This window comes from Triturus cristatus, chromosome 2_1 (genome assembly GCF_964204655.1).
Source record: "Triturus cristatus chromosome 2_1, aTriCri1.1, whole genome shotgun sequence".
Lineage (NCBI taxonomy): Eukaryota > Metazoa > Chordata > Amphibia > Caudata > Salamandridae > Triturus > Triturus cristatus.
In genome coordinates, this window is record NC_140581.1 from 890922034 (window position 1) to 890936839 (window position 14806).

The 14806-nt window shown below is 43.8% G+C and overlaps 1 protein-coding gene across 3 annotated transcripts in view; it reads right to left on the reverse strand.

Moving 5' to 3' along the window:
• TRPM6 (transient receptor potential cation channel subfamily M member 6) overlaps positions 1-14806 on the reverse strand; it is a 671614-nt gene that overhangs the window by 376734 nt on the left and 280074 nt on the right. For all 3 annotated transcript variants that reach the window (XM_085633062.1, XM_085633061.1, XM_085633064.1), the window contains 2 exons: positions 9309-9443; positions 4828-4881 (listed from right to left, as the gene is read on the reverse strand). In XM_085633062.1, coding sequence (XP_085489188.1) covers positions 4828-4881; positions 9309-9443 — 189 coding nt within the window. The remainder of the gene's footprint in view (positions 1-4827; positions 4882-9308; positions 9444-14806) is intronic.

A 14806-nucleotide genomic window follows, 5' to 3' on the forward strand; every position in this document is an offset into this window, starting at 1 on the left:
ACCACTCTATCCTTCAGGTTGTAGATCGGTGGCAGATAGTTTTGTTCCAACCTTCCTCACAAAATCATTCCCCTAAATATCCTCATTAATATTGGTAACCAGAAGTCCAGAATCAGCAAAAAGCTTTAGACTCACACCTCCAAAAAACAACCATCGTTAATATTCAAAACAAGTTTTTTAACACACCTTCTGTATCTTCCACCTCCCCCTCAACAGAATCACCATCACAGTCATCATGCTCACTCACACACTTGATATTCTAAGATTTCTTCCTACAAACTTTAGCATAATAGCCAACAATACCACAACCACTACATTTAACCTTTCATGCTGAAGATGACTTTGAAAATCCCAACTGGTCCAAGTTTCCACACCTTTAACAGTTAGCTGGTTCCCTAAATTAATTCAAACTTTTTGAACTACTTCCCTCCTTCCATTTCCTAGTACTACAACCTATAATAGATACAACATCCAATTGGAAACTTTTTAGGCAGACGCTTCAGTGCATGTCTGAAGACCATGCACAAGAGGATTTTTTTGGGGCACAAGAGCGGACAACAGAACGTGGTCAGAAGCCATGCTCTTCCCCGTTTCTGCAGTACACAGCCAAACACCATGCAAAGCAGCTTTCCTAAGCATGTGAGCTGGGTGCAAGATATAGTCAATGATGATGTTCGGGCTGGACTGTTCCCATGGGGAACAGGGTCAAGACTGATTTGCATATGGCTGGGTCTAAACTGGAATAGCGTTGCATTAAAAAAAACTATGGCTTTAACCCAGATCTGTGACTGTGGGTGAATGTTCGATTGATTCAGCATTCCGTCCATTATCTGTTCCTTCTGCATTTGTCGCCCTAAGTGGGAAGGGTATGCCCAGACGTGGGGCCCGTACTCGCTACACCACCGGATTCAAGCTATCCTGGCTCATGAGGGTGGAAACTCTGAAACTGGTCCTGAGATTTTTGTTTCTGTTCCAGGGAGGACCTAGCCTGGCAGTTCAGGCTGGACTGTTCCCATGGAGAACAGGGTCAAGACAGAATTGCATATGGCTGGGTTTAAACTGGAATGGCGTGGCGTGCAAAAAAACCATGGATTTAATCCAGATCTGTGACTGAGGGTGAACGTTCAAATGATTCAGCATTCCGTCCATCATCTGTTCCTTTTGCATTTTTCGCCCTAAGTGGGAAGGGTATGCCCAGACGTGGGTCGAGTGCTCGCTACGACACCAGATTCAAGCTATCCTGGCTGATGAGTGGTGAAACCCCGAAACCGATCCTAGGAAGCTTGTTTCTGGTCCAGGGAGGACCTGGCCTGGCTGTTCGTGCTGGACGGTTCCCATTGGGAACAAGGTCAAGACTGATTTGCATGTGGCTGTGACTAGAATGGCGTGGTGTGCAAAAAAAAATTGATTTAACCCAGGTCTGTGGCTGGGGTGAATGTTCGATTGATTCAGCATTCCGTCGATCATCTGTTCCTTTTGCATTTGTCACCCTAAGATGGAAGGGTATGGCCAGACGTGGGGCCCGTGCTCACTATGCCACCAGATTAAAGCTATCCTGGCTGATAAGGGGTGAAACCCCGAAACCGGTCCTAGGATGCTTGTTTCTGTCCAGGGAGGAGCTGGCTTGGCAGTTTGTGCTGGACTGTTCCCATGGTGAACAAGGTCAAGACTGATCTTCATATGGCTGGGTCTAAACTGGAATGGCGTGGCGTGCAAAAAAATGATGGATTTAACCCAGTTCTGTGACTGGTGGTGAATATTTAATTGATTCAGCATTCCATGCATCATCTGTTCCTTTTGCATTTTGTTGCACGTAAAAGTACCCACAGCATAATTTAAATTATTAAAGAACATTGTTAGAACTCACATTCTGGAGAACACTGAGTACATTGCATATTAGGAATTACTCTGTCTTGAAAAGAGCTTCAGGGTCCTCCTAGAAATGCAAGGATCTTCCCTCGGTGTTGAAAACCTTTCAGATGTCAAAGGCTCGTTTAAACTAATATTAGACAGGGACCCCACCGGGGCACAAAAATGTTTTTTTTGCCGCAAATTCGTGGAGGATTTACATCAAAATTAAAAACACAAGTGTAGTCTTCCCCACTTGTTTTTTTTTAAGTTTCCCTGGGCAGGCCAGGTCCTGGGGGGATTATGTGTATATCTATCTATCTATCTATCTATCTATCTATCTATCTATCTATCTATCTATCTATCTATCTATCTATCTATCTATCTATCTATCTATCTATATATATATATATATATATATTATCTACTGGCGGTCGCCAGTAGATAGTTATAGTTAGGACCGTGTTTCCATAGGAAATCTCAAAATTCTATTTTGAATAACTTTGGCGCCGGTTGACGAATCTTCGCGAAATTTTCAAAACTAATGGGGCGCTCCGCTCAGCTCCTACCCTGAAAGTCTCGGGGGGATTCGTCAAGCGGGGGCCGAGAAAAAAGGGAGGTCCCAAAACGCGTTTTCCCCATGCATTTTCCCATAGGACCTTTAGTCGAAGGTACAGCCCGAACGGCTGAACAGAATTATTTGAAATTTGGCAGAGAGGTAGTCCTCAGGTCAGGGATGTGCCTTTTGCATATATGAAGTCAATCTGTTCAGTAGTTCCTGAGAAAATTGCAGTTAAAAGCACATACATATCTATAGCCGCGCACCGTGCGCGAGCGTAATTCTGATTGGTTGTTACATGTCAGTCAACGTTCGAATCGGTCGAAATCAGGAAGTGTCGGCCGCCATTTTGTTTGTTTTCAGTGCGAGAGTGGAAAAGGAAGGTGGCGAACGTGAAAAGGGGGCAGGGTAGAGAGTTCCTGGCCCCATAGCCTTGGTCAGGGGGTCCCTGAAGGACCCCGAAGGAAGAAAAAAACATTAACATTTTTTTTTTTTTAAATCGCGGAGTTGCGCGCACGGTGCGCGCACGGTGAAAAACCATAAAAAAATATATAACTTAGCATTTAAAAAACCGTACAAATTCACTGAAAAAACCATAGGTTTCACACACGTTATAGTTAGGAATTAGCATTTAAAAAACCTTGCAAATTCACTTAAAAAACCATAGGTTTGAGACATGTTATAGTTAGGTGGATATTTCACTCGTAAAAAAACAATGAAATTCCCCCGTTATAGTTAGTTGAGATAACTATAACTCGTGCGACCGCCACTCTATCACAAGGATGATGTCATCAGTGATGTCATGAGTGATGCCACTGACCATGTCATGAGTGATGTAATATGTGACGTCATGAGCAGAGGATTGCGGGCACGCGAGTTATAGTTATCTCAACTAACTATAACGGGGGAATTTCATTGTTTTTTTACGAGTGAAATATCCACCTAACTATAACATGTGTGAAACCTATGGTTTTTTAAGTGAATATATATATATATATGACCATGTTCCCATAGGCAAAGTGTTTTTGATGATCCTAAGTCTTTGGCGCCGTTTAACGATTCTTTACAATTCTTTTTTTAAAGTTTGCCAGTGATTCTTGTTCTGCATGGAAAATTTTGGGGTGATACATCAAGTAGAGATCGAAAAAAAGAGGAGCCAAAAAACAGGTTTGTTTTCCATGTGAATTCCCATAGGACTTGTCAAGACGCCTGCAGCCTGAACCGCTGGACGAAATTACACCAAATTTGGCAAAAAGGTAGATTTGGTTAGTGTTATCTGTAGCTGCAACAACATCGCGAAAAATAATTCGCTCATGCAGAGAAATGCAGAGCTCTGATTGGCTGTCAACACTTTAACCAGGAAGTGTTGGCAGACGTCTTGGGACTCGCCTTCAGCTCAATGCAAATAAATAAGAAAAGGGGGCAGAGTAAGACTTCCAAATACAACAAGTCTATAAGTATAGTAGATTTATCAGTATATTGTAGGCTATTTTACATCCTGGAAACATACAATAGTGCCTTCCTCCAGGATGAGAAAGAAAATGCAGTACTTTCAACTTAAATTGGGATGTATGTGAACTGCCATATTTTCTCTAGTAAACTGTCTGATAAAAAATTGGATGAAATATATATGGACCATGTTGGAAATGTACCCTTTCTGTAGGGCCAACCCGGATTGTTTTTGCCTTTTTGCTCAACCCTATTTTTGTTGGCTATAGAACTATGTGCGCTTTACCCTTACTAACCAGTGGTAAAGTATTTGTGCTCCTCCTTTCAATGTGATGATATTGGTATTAGTGAAGTCGGGTTTGGAATAAATAGTTTGGAAAGATGACTTTTAGAAAGTCTCATTTGTCTTGACTGAAGATTGTTTGACTCAGAAAAAATGTATAAACCTATTAAATTTTAGAAGCAGGTTAATGTATTATCGGCTAGTACATTTTTCAAAATTGTGACCTTAGAGAATAATTTGAACTCAAACAGCACAGTATTGTTAGTTACCCTTGAATTACATAAGTGCTATACTGTAATGTGTGGCAGCTTGAGTAACTGATATAATGACAGAACCTAGAAGATCTGCAAGGTCATTTCACTAACCATAAAACTATCTCTTTAACCTTTGCGCATCCACATACACACATCAACATACTATTAAAAATGTTTACAAAAACTATATTCTCAACCTAATGTTATATCCCTAATAAGTATTATTGTGAACAAGATAAGTGAATAAGAATATTAGACATATATATGCTTAATAATACATGCAACTAAGCTGCAGAACCTGAGCATAGCACTTAAAGAAGTTGTCTGATATCAAATATCATCACACACCTCAAAACAGGACTTGTGTACAAATATAAAAGCATACTCTATTATTGGCTAATTTTCACTTTCATGAACGTATTAATTCAACGTACCTGCTTGACATCACGAACAAGGTGGTTTAAGAGTAGATTAGTTGGTCCTTGTTTCTAAAAAAAGAATTGATAGATGGGTTAGTTTAGTTGTTTAACATCTCTTTGAGTTAAAAAAAATTGCTGATTTTTATTTAAGAAATATGATTCAGGGGGAGAGTCCTCCCATGTGCCTATCGACCAATATCACAAATATTTAAGTCTGTCCACCACATTGGATAATATTGCTTTTGTAAACTACACCCTTGATATTTTTGGTGAATTTCAGAATATTTTATAGGATAGTTTTCCTGTTTCTTTTAGGTTGGAATGTTACCTGAAGTTTTGGACAAATATTTCTCCAATAATTACCAATAGGTGCTTGGAGGGGAGGGGAGTGCAGCAAGAGATTGAAAACCAAACATGTACTTTCTCCCAATAGTCGTATATACAACAAAATGTACTTTGGCCTGTGATTTAGATAGTTTCCTTTGAAGGTCCAAATATGCTTGTTTTCTATGTCGCAAAAAAGCAGAAGAGTTCTCCATGGCTAAGAAACATAAACAGGTGCAAGTCTACAAGAACAATAAAAATTACATAACAGATGATTTCTCTCAGTAAATGCCTTTAAAAGGAAAACGTTTTCTTGTTCTGCAGCCCATGCTGGGTTATCTGATATGGTCTAGTGGAACAAGCTACTATGCTCATCACCAGAGACAGAATGATCAAAGAATTTCAGAAATCAGAAGAACTAGAAATGTTTTTATAAACAATAGATTAATCAGCCATGGGTATCTCATGAGCCTCAACACACACAGAGAGACCTACAGCAGAGCACCATGTTGAAATGAGAGCTGATGAGTATGACACAGAAGTGCTGATAGAGGAACAGGAACGGTTTGTATTGGACAGAAAAATGGTACTGTTTCAAAGCCTCAAATGCGCACATCTAACGCAACATTTCTTAGTTATTAGCTCTAAAAATAAATACTTTGAAAAGGGAATATTTTGTAAATTGTTTGTTCCCAAAATATAGTGAAGTAAGGGCAGCATGAGGTTAAGGCAATAGGGAATGGTTATGATGATCAAAGTTAAGGGCATAGTGTACAGTTAAGGCTTTGAGGTATATGATTAAGGGTTCGGGTAGAGACGTTAGGCATTCAAGAATTAGGGAAGTCAAGGGGTTATGGGATAGGAGTTAAGGGTTTTGGATATATGGTTATGGGTATAGGGGTTAAATGTATTGGGTTAGGGAATAAGGGTATAGGTTGAAAGGTATGTGCTTAGGAGTTTGAGATGAAGGGGTTAGAGGTTCAGAGGGGAAGGGTAAAGAGTTAGGGGTATGGACTTAAGTTTGTGAGGTACAGGATTAAGGGTTTGGGGTATAGGGTTAAGGGTTTGTGGAATAGGTTAAGGGCTTTGTGTACAACGTTAAGGGTTGGGATCTATGCTAAGGGATAGGAAGTTAAGCGTTAGAGGAATCAGATCTGGGGCATAGGGGTTAATTGTACGCTGTTTAAAGGTTGGGGTTAAGGTTCTGGGATATAGGGTTTGTGGTCAACAGCATGAGATTCGCTTTTTAAGGGCATAGGGTATAGGTTTGGTGTACTGGTTTAAGGTCTAAATGTGTGTGGTATAGGGGATGGGGTTAAAAGATTGATGGCTAGGGGTTAAGTGTATGCGATGGGTGAAGGATTAAGGTTTTGGTTATAAAGTTATGGGTTGGGGTACAGAGTTAAATGCTATGGGTTTGTTTTATTGGGGTTATGGGTTAAGAAGTTAAAGGTTAAGTGTATACAGTTGAGGGTATAGGAATTAAGGATGTGGAGTTATGGATTGAAGGTTAGCTCCTAAGACTCCTTTGTTCAGTGTCACAAATGGAAATGTGTTTAAGTTAAGGTGTGGCAATGACTTCTACAACTCCTTTTCCTATTTATATATAAAACTAATTACTTTCACAGTAACACTGCACTTAATGTCAATATAATGCAATTACATTTCAATGAAATTAGAAGTGTTAAAAACAAATGGTTCAATTTCTCAGAAGAGTAATTGAAATAACGATTTAAAGACCAAAGTTTGTACAAAGGTAGGCAGATAAAGAATGGTCTTGAGAAGGAAGTACAATGAACTACCACAAAACATTAAGTTCTATTCTTAAGCTATAAAAGAGAGAATCAGAGGGAGCACTGACAAAGCCAAAGCCTGGCACCCAAAGCCAGACCTATTGGCTGTGCAAATGCTTGTTTAGCTATCTGGTTTGCTAATGGGGGGCACTTTTATTCTTGTGCCCTAGCCTAGTTTCTGTCCTTGTCTTACTCTGATTTTACTTAGTTTTAGCTTGCATACCTAAAGTTGTCTCTGCTGCATATGAATGCCATAATAAATTAACAGTAACTGGAGTGGCCTCACCCCTTGTCCTATGAAGTAGGGCTGTGGGGCAAGTTGAGGTAATAAATTCTCTGTTCTAGTGTCTTTGGAGAAGTAATTTGGAGAATTTCTTCAGATCGCAGCATTGAGAAGCTAAGTGCTTTGTTTGCATTTTTTGACATATCACACACACTCGCACACACCCATCCACTGAATTGTAAGCAAACGTCCGCCTTCTACCTACGTCATAACATTTCAGAAGCCCACACCTTAACTTGAGGAATTCAGGAGAGCTCTGAGGCAGGATCTGATATTGGACAGCATCAGAGGAAGAGGATAATGGAGCAGAATCTGAAAGCAATTTTTCAGTCGGCGGAGTTCCAGCCGGTGATTTATCTTCCAGTGATTTTAACGGAACCTGGCCCTGACAGTCAGGATGTTCCTTATTTTTATTTATTAATTTTTTTATTTGAAAGGTTTTATATAGTGCTGGCTAGACCCAGAGGTATCAGAGCGCTTTACATGAGGATCAGCGAGTTACAGGTAGCAAAATTACATCAGTTACAGGAGCCAAGTATAGGCATAGGAGGAAAACATGAGATTACACAGAAATGTGAGTTAATAGCACGAGGAAAACAATGTCCGATGTCCGGCTGGGTAGGTGACGGCCGAGGGGTGAACCAAAGCCAAACTCCTCTGTAGCTGCATAGGACAGCTCCACCGGGCATCAGCCAAGGTTGCTCGGGTAAAACAGGGGTAAGGAGTGCAGGTAGGAAACACAACGGGGAGATGAGGAAAACAATGTCCGATGTCCGGCTGGGTCAGTGACGGCTGAGGGGTGAACCAGAGCCAAACTCCTCAATAGCTGAATAGGACAACTCCACAGGGCATCGGCCAACATTGCTCAGGCATCGAGGTGAGTATATTTGATGAGTTTTATATAGCGCTGGCTAGACCCAGGGGTATCAAAGCACTTAACATGAGGAAGGCATACAGTGGGTTACAGGGTTACATAAGTTACTGGAGCATAAATATAGCATAGAAAAACAATACTGATTTCAAAATTACATCAGTTACTAGTACATTAAATAATAATAGAAAACAAGTTCTATGGAGCATGGAGGGAAAAGAAAAGGGGATTAGAAAGCAGATCTGGTCTGGCAGACCTGCCATGGAGGAAAGTACTACACGAGACACCAAAAAGTCAGAGTATGTGAGTCTACAAACCGGTAAGGCTCCAGTGATAGAGCAACATCTAGTACCGGAATACTATCATTGCGTCAGGTCAGAAAAGAAAAGGCATGGGTCCAAAATGAGTCACAAGGGTGCCTAACTGTGACCAAAACAAGAAGTGAGGGGTGTAGGAGTCATAAGAGGGGGTCGAACTAAGGCAAAGTTCAAACTGGTGGCAAAGGCGGTGATCAGCGGCATGAATCGATCATGAGATTCTGTCGTAGCCGCAAGATGGAGGATCCAAGTCATGGACCCCAATTATTTCGAGACAAAATGGTGGGGTTGCAGAAGAACAGAAATCCAAAAATAAAGTTAAAAAAGAAACAAACCCCAGGAGCAGGGCTGAATGAGGAAGGCAGCCACCAGATCTGGCAGGAGGAAGGTTGCAGGTCGATGACAGCACAATCTGTGCAGCTGATAAATAGTAGTCCAGAGAGCAGTCACATGTGGTGGCAAGCACATACAGAGTGCTCTTGTGCATGCCACCCAATTTAGCTCAGTCCCAAATTCCCCCAATCACTGCACATGCTGGAGGTAAGTCAATACTGCATTTTTTGTCTATTGAATATGTTCATCTCTTTATGGATGTTGGCTTACTTGAGGAAATTGTGCACCAAACAAATCTGCGTGCTGAACAGTTTTTGAGGTAGCATGGAGGCACTGTTGGGCCTTATTCTAGGGCATCAAGATTCTGGAAGTGCATTAACAGACAAATTGATCAATATTAATGAGAGTAGTCATGGTAACCTTGATATTTTGAAGGAGAATGAAACAAGCTAACATCTAAAAAACACATGGCAAGCTCAAAATATTCCCATTCTTAATCATTTTCGGATACAGTTAACATCCCAGAAAACAATTGTCAACTTTGGATGCTCATCATGACTTTACTGTATACTGACTGTATTGTAGAGCTCCTCCAGTCGAGAGATTGTCAGAAAGCGGTGCATGTTGACACCATGCTCTATCAGCAGCTTCACAAAATCCACACGATCCATTACCAATGCATCCTGCATTGCCTGCTCCAGTGATCCAACCTTAGGAAGAGATGAGATGAGATTCAATACGTAAGGTTTTTTTCTCTAAAGTAATCAAGAAGGTCTGGTTATTAATATTAATATTAATAAAAGAAAATGTGCTTTTATGTAGGGCTTTGCTTCTGTTTCAATGTGCTATAAATGACAAATGTTATACTGGTTCAGCTGCAAATTCCAAGGAGTCCTTTACTGAATAATAATGACACTTTCCATGCAGTAAATTAGTCTGAATGACAGCTTAAAAGAACTAGCATAATTGTGCCAAATCTGGAAACTAGAAATGCAGCCATCATCTACTTTCTTGCCATGGTGCAATGTAAAGAAACAACACATACTACGACAAATGCTCTGTCTATACACACAATCTGGTTTTTAAAGTTTCTTAATATTGTATGTTGTCTATGTTTTGTAGCCATTGTTAAATGGTAGCGGCAGTTTCAGTCGATAACCTTCCAAGTATTTGCCCGGCGATAATCGCCTCTCATACCACTCGGTAATTTACCAATAAAAGAGGCAGGCGCCGGAGACTGGAAGGCAGGAAACAAGGTTTTATTCCGTCGGAGCAGAACACATCAGATCAGACAGCAAGGTATCGTCACGAGGTGCTCTAACCGCATCTCTGAGACCTGGTCTCTTATACACTGGTTTATTGCTTTATTACACATAGTACATTCTTGAGATTCTTTTGAAGTACGGGGGAATATCCCCTGGAGCCCCGGTTCAGATCCGATCCCACACATAGATACAGTAGAAGTTCCCACCCTACCCGCAGTGGGAGATGGCTATCGCGCAGCAGGGAATTCCGCTAATTCCCGGGGTGTGTGCAACTGGCCGGGTCTCAGGGGGTAGGGGCTTTGATCTACTGTAATCCCTTTGATGTGGGGTGTTTCCCTTACAGTAGGGGCAGTAAACTGCATCCGCAGGGCTAGGTGATGGCCTGGGACCAGTTCAGACAATGGGGCGCAGAGGAAGGGGGTTATCAAAGGAGAGGCATGACCATGTATGGGTTGTCGGTTGGAAGTGGTTCCGTAGCAGGGTCGCGCAGAAGGAGAGGGTTTATGGCCTGTATGAGAGAGCGGGGGTGGCCGGCGCGCGGGGGATGCTTGCAGCGCCAAGGGAAAACGCTGGCGGTCGAGAGTGAGCGGAGAGAGCGGGGTGCCTAAAATGGCGGCCGTGCATTCGTTGCGCGTGGTGCTGGGGAGGGGCAAGATGGCGCAGATAATGTTCAGTTTGCGAGCTAAATTTCCACAGTCCTCCCTTTTAACATATCTCGCCAGCTTGTCCGGCCAATATTCGCCTTTGTTAGCCTTTCAGTTACAGTATCGTCAATGTTCGTCACACATTTAAAGATACAGAGTCTTTAGGGTAGGCAGGAGTAATCTGACACATTTGTACATTGTCTCATACAGTTTGATGAAGCAGGCGAGGAGGAAGTACATTCAAAGTTACAGTATAGTTGTGTATATGGCTGGTGTTGTATGAAGGTTACTATACAAAGTTACATTTTCTTAACTTCTCAGTGTACAGTCGGAAGTGATTGATGCAACATCATGAAAACTTGATAAGAAGATAGTTAATATAATAAGGTGGTTGGGAGAGGATTTTCAACTTTGACATGGGTTCTTCTTTCCAGTGTCCTTGTTTATAAAGAGCTATCACTGGTAAGCTCTCATTGTTGTTCTTCTTTCGTTGGCACTGTTGAGCACCGGCGGTGGAACTAAGGTCCAGCTCAAATCCGATTTCTTCACGTTGCAGGGTGTGACCACTCACTGTTCTTTGATCACAGTCCTGTTCCTTAACACAGTTCACCACAGGTACTTTTGAGACAGGGTGCCGGCCTTTTGTTCCTCGGTAGTAGGTCAAAGTCATAGTCCAAATGAAAGAGGAAGAGAGAATGGGGTGGCATGGGATCAGATCAAAAATGCGGACCAAGGAGAGCAGAATCTTTTCAGCACTGGGCCCATCAATCGGGCCCGACGGGTTAAGACTTCAGGCACGCTGGTCAGTGAGCAGGGGCCTCGATGTAGCCCTTCGCGCTCATCGTTCTGATAATGGTGCCTCGTCTCACGCTCTTGTTGCTTCGTCGCTTCCCCCTTGGTCGATGTCATAGATGTTTTATGATCCGCAGCCAGACTGTGCGTCACATCCGACCCCTCTCTTCCGATGGCTGCAGGTTATCCTTGAATAGGTTATAAGAAACGAAAGTCTTAGAGATCTTGGCAGGGAAGACATTTACATACTTCATTCTCTCTCCCAACCACCGAGTAGTTGCGGAAATGCTCTTATCTGTTACTATATGATTGGTGTCTATTAACTCTGATGTTAAGGTGCGTGTTACTAATCTATTAATTACTGCTGTGGTGCAGGGTTCTGTGGGTGTCCCTGTCCATCGTCTGGCCTTCTAGGTGTCAGTTTCTGCGCCCTATAATGCAAGGTTTGGTAATACCTGTAAGTGCGAGGTGCTATGGTCATGCGTTCACGAGCATCCTTTTCATACAGTAGGTGACCCTTTATCAGTTTAAAACAGGGGCCATCAGCTGTTTTATTCGGGATACTTCTGAGACGGCTAGTATAGGGCTGGAGTTATCTTTGGGAGAACAGGGTGCTTTAGACATTTTATTCCGGGCCAATTGGTCAGGGGTAATTCTGGGTGGTGGAGATGGTGTCCGTTAAGAACAAAAACCACTGACATATAGTCCCCGTGTTGTGGGTCAGATTGGGAGACATCAGTCGTCTTACCTGTCCTTTCCTTCTCAGCCGATTTAATGTTTGTAAAAAGGAGAGGTAGTAACGTGGTAAAGTATGGTCGTTTTTGTTTCTATCAATTTGTTCGAACACCACTGTGTTCAGGCCAATTATACACTTACCAAAGAGGTGTATGTCGTTAATTTATTCAAGAAGAAAGAGGGCAAGAAAGAGCCTTTTGCGAGGGAGGGGGAGAGAGAGAGAGAGAGAGAGAGAGAGAGAGAGAGAGAGAGAGAGAGAGAGAGAGAGAGATAATAGGTCACTTGGTGCACACACAACATGGAGTAGCATGGGTCTGTTCCATGTAAGAAAACACAAGCGGGGAAAAGACATAAATTCGATGATCACGTACACACAAATGTCGGATAGGGTGTGGCAGTACATGCGTCAAGACGGAGACTCAGGGCTGCGTCGAGCACGGGGACCTCTCCTTCCCTTTGATCGGTGGACGCACACTTCAATCATACAATGACGCTCTCTTCAAGTGATCCGAACATGAAATGCATACACATTCATATCGTATAATCGTAGTACACACGCACAATCATATCATACAGTTTTTCATGTTCTCAATGGTGGTCTGTAATTTTACACACTATCTCACAACGTTTGTCTATGTTTTCCCTGATGTTGAACTTGGTGCGGTCCATGTCCACTCCACTCTTCAGTCGGAACTTCGTCGTGACCTATAGAGGGGAAATAAGAGGGGAGGGGAGGTGCAGTATTCAAAATACCCCAGCGCGCGCAGACACGAAAGGTTCTACCTACCATGTACCAGGCTAGCCGCAGGGTTGGGTAATACCACGGACCCATTATTCTTTAGTTTGAGGCAAAGATGCTCTAGTTCATTCATCTCCTAAATTCGCGTTCCCTGGTCGTGCATGTATTTCTCAATTGGTCGTGTATTATGGTGCAGGATACCATACCTTGCATGCGACATATACCTTAAGTTATAGTTCATTATTGATTTGACAATTCTTGGAAAAAGGGCAGGCGTGATGGGTACAAATTCCGTTAAACAAAAAGATTTTTAGGCAAATTGTGTCTGTATTATCTGTATGCCTTCGCTTAGGAGTAACAATCATTTATTGAAAAGAAAAAAACCTTCAACAACCTAGATGATTAGTCATGACACTGATTTCGTAATTCCTTTTTAAGAAGCCCTTTATTTAAAACAATGTCAGTATGGAAATACGGGCCTACAGCCGCCATAGACCGGCCACAGTGTGAGAGGCGTCGAGCAACATGAGCAACACTGGATTAACATAAAAATCGGTTCCCCCCCCCTCTCCCCCACCGCCATGTGTGGAAGCATCGCATACATGTATATATATCTCTTTTTAACACGAAGGTCACGTGACTGGAACGCCACAAGGAGTTGTAGGCCACTCCTACATCAGCGCCATCTTAGGGCGGGGTCGGGCTAGTGCACAGTCTAAGTCTTTCCATGAATTAGCAGTTGAACCAGAATCCCTTTCGGTAGTTCGAGAACTTTCGTTAGCGTCAACTTTGCGTCACTGCAACCTTGTAGCAATGCCACGGTTTGTTCTTAGGGCGGGGCAGCAGGCGGGTTCTTCCGCCGACGCTTTACTGTCTCCCTGTATCAAGCGGAGGCAAGGTGGCTGCCGCCCGGGGGCAAAAAGGGCAATGGTGGTGGTTCTGTCCTTACCGGAAGTCCGCAGGAGTCGAACGTCAAATGACTCCAACCAATTCTGCAAGGCTGAGGGGAGCGTTCTGTCAAGGGTGGGGCCCATGCCCTAGCAAACAAGCTTTCGAGTCCAGAATTGTCTCACGGTGGGCCAGGCCTGGAACCGGAGGGGTCGACCGCCGGAGTTCAAGGGCAGCAGTAGCGGCAGCTCTTCGGTACAGTCACCGGAGAGGAGCCAGCAGCAGTAACAGCAGCAGTTCGGGTGGTGCTGCCACCGGAGTGGCATCAGTTGCAGCGACAACAGCAGTCCGGAGGACATCATCATCGGAGTGGGCCCCTACTTACTTGGCTGCGGGGGCCCACTCCCCGCGTCGGGTGCTAGCGGCAGTCCTGGTGAACCCTGTCCTTGGGTGGTTGCCTGGCGGCCGCGTGCAGGGGTGCCGGCTCAGCCGAACGGCGAATGAAGTGGCAGGGCGCAACCCAGCTGGCCGACGTGTGAAAGGTGTGGTTTGGGGTGCCCTCATCTGCTGGCGAGCCTCCACCTGGGGAGGTGGGGGAGGTCCGTCCGCGTCGCCTCCCCCCGCCAGGGCACCCTCCGTTATTGAAGGAAGAAGTGACTGGGAAGACCCGCACAGCGTGCCAGGGTGAAATTCAGCAGGCCGATGAAAAAGATGGCTAGGTGCAGCTTAGCTGGCCGGTGAGTGAAGGACGGTTGGGGTGCCTGGCAAGCCTCCACCTGGGGAGGTGGGGGAGGTCCGTCCGCGTCGCCTCCCCCCGCCAGGGCAGCAGCCATAATTGAAGAAAGAAGAAAGAAAACGGGAAGGTCCGCACAGCGTGGCGGGCTCCGCCTTGGTGTTGCCAGAACTTCGGCGCTCCGTATAGCCTCCGGCCTATTCGCACAATCGCTCGCCACTGATGTCAATGGATTTTTGCATGGTTTTTATAGCCCAAAGTCAACTAAGAGGGACCG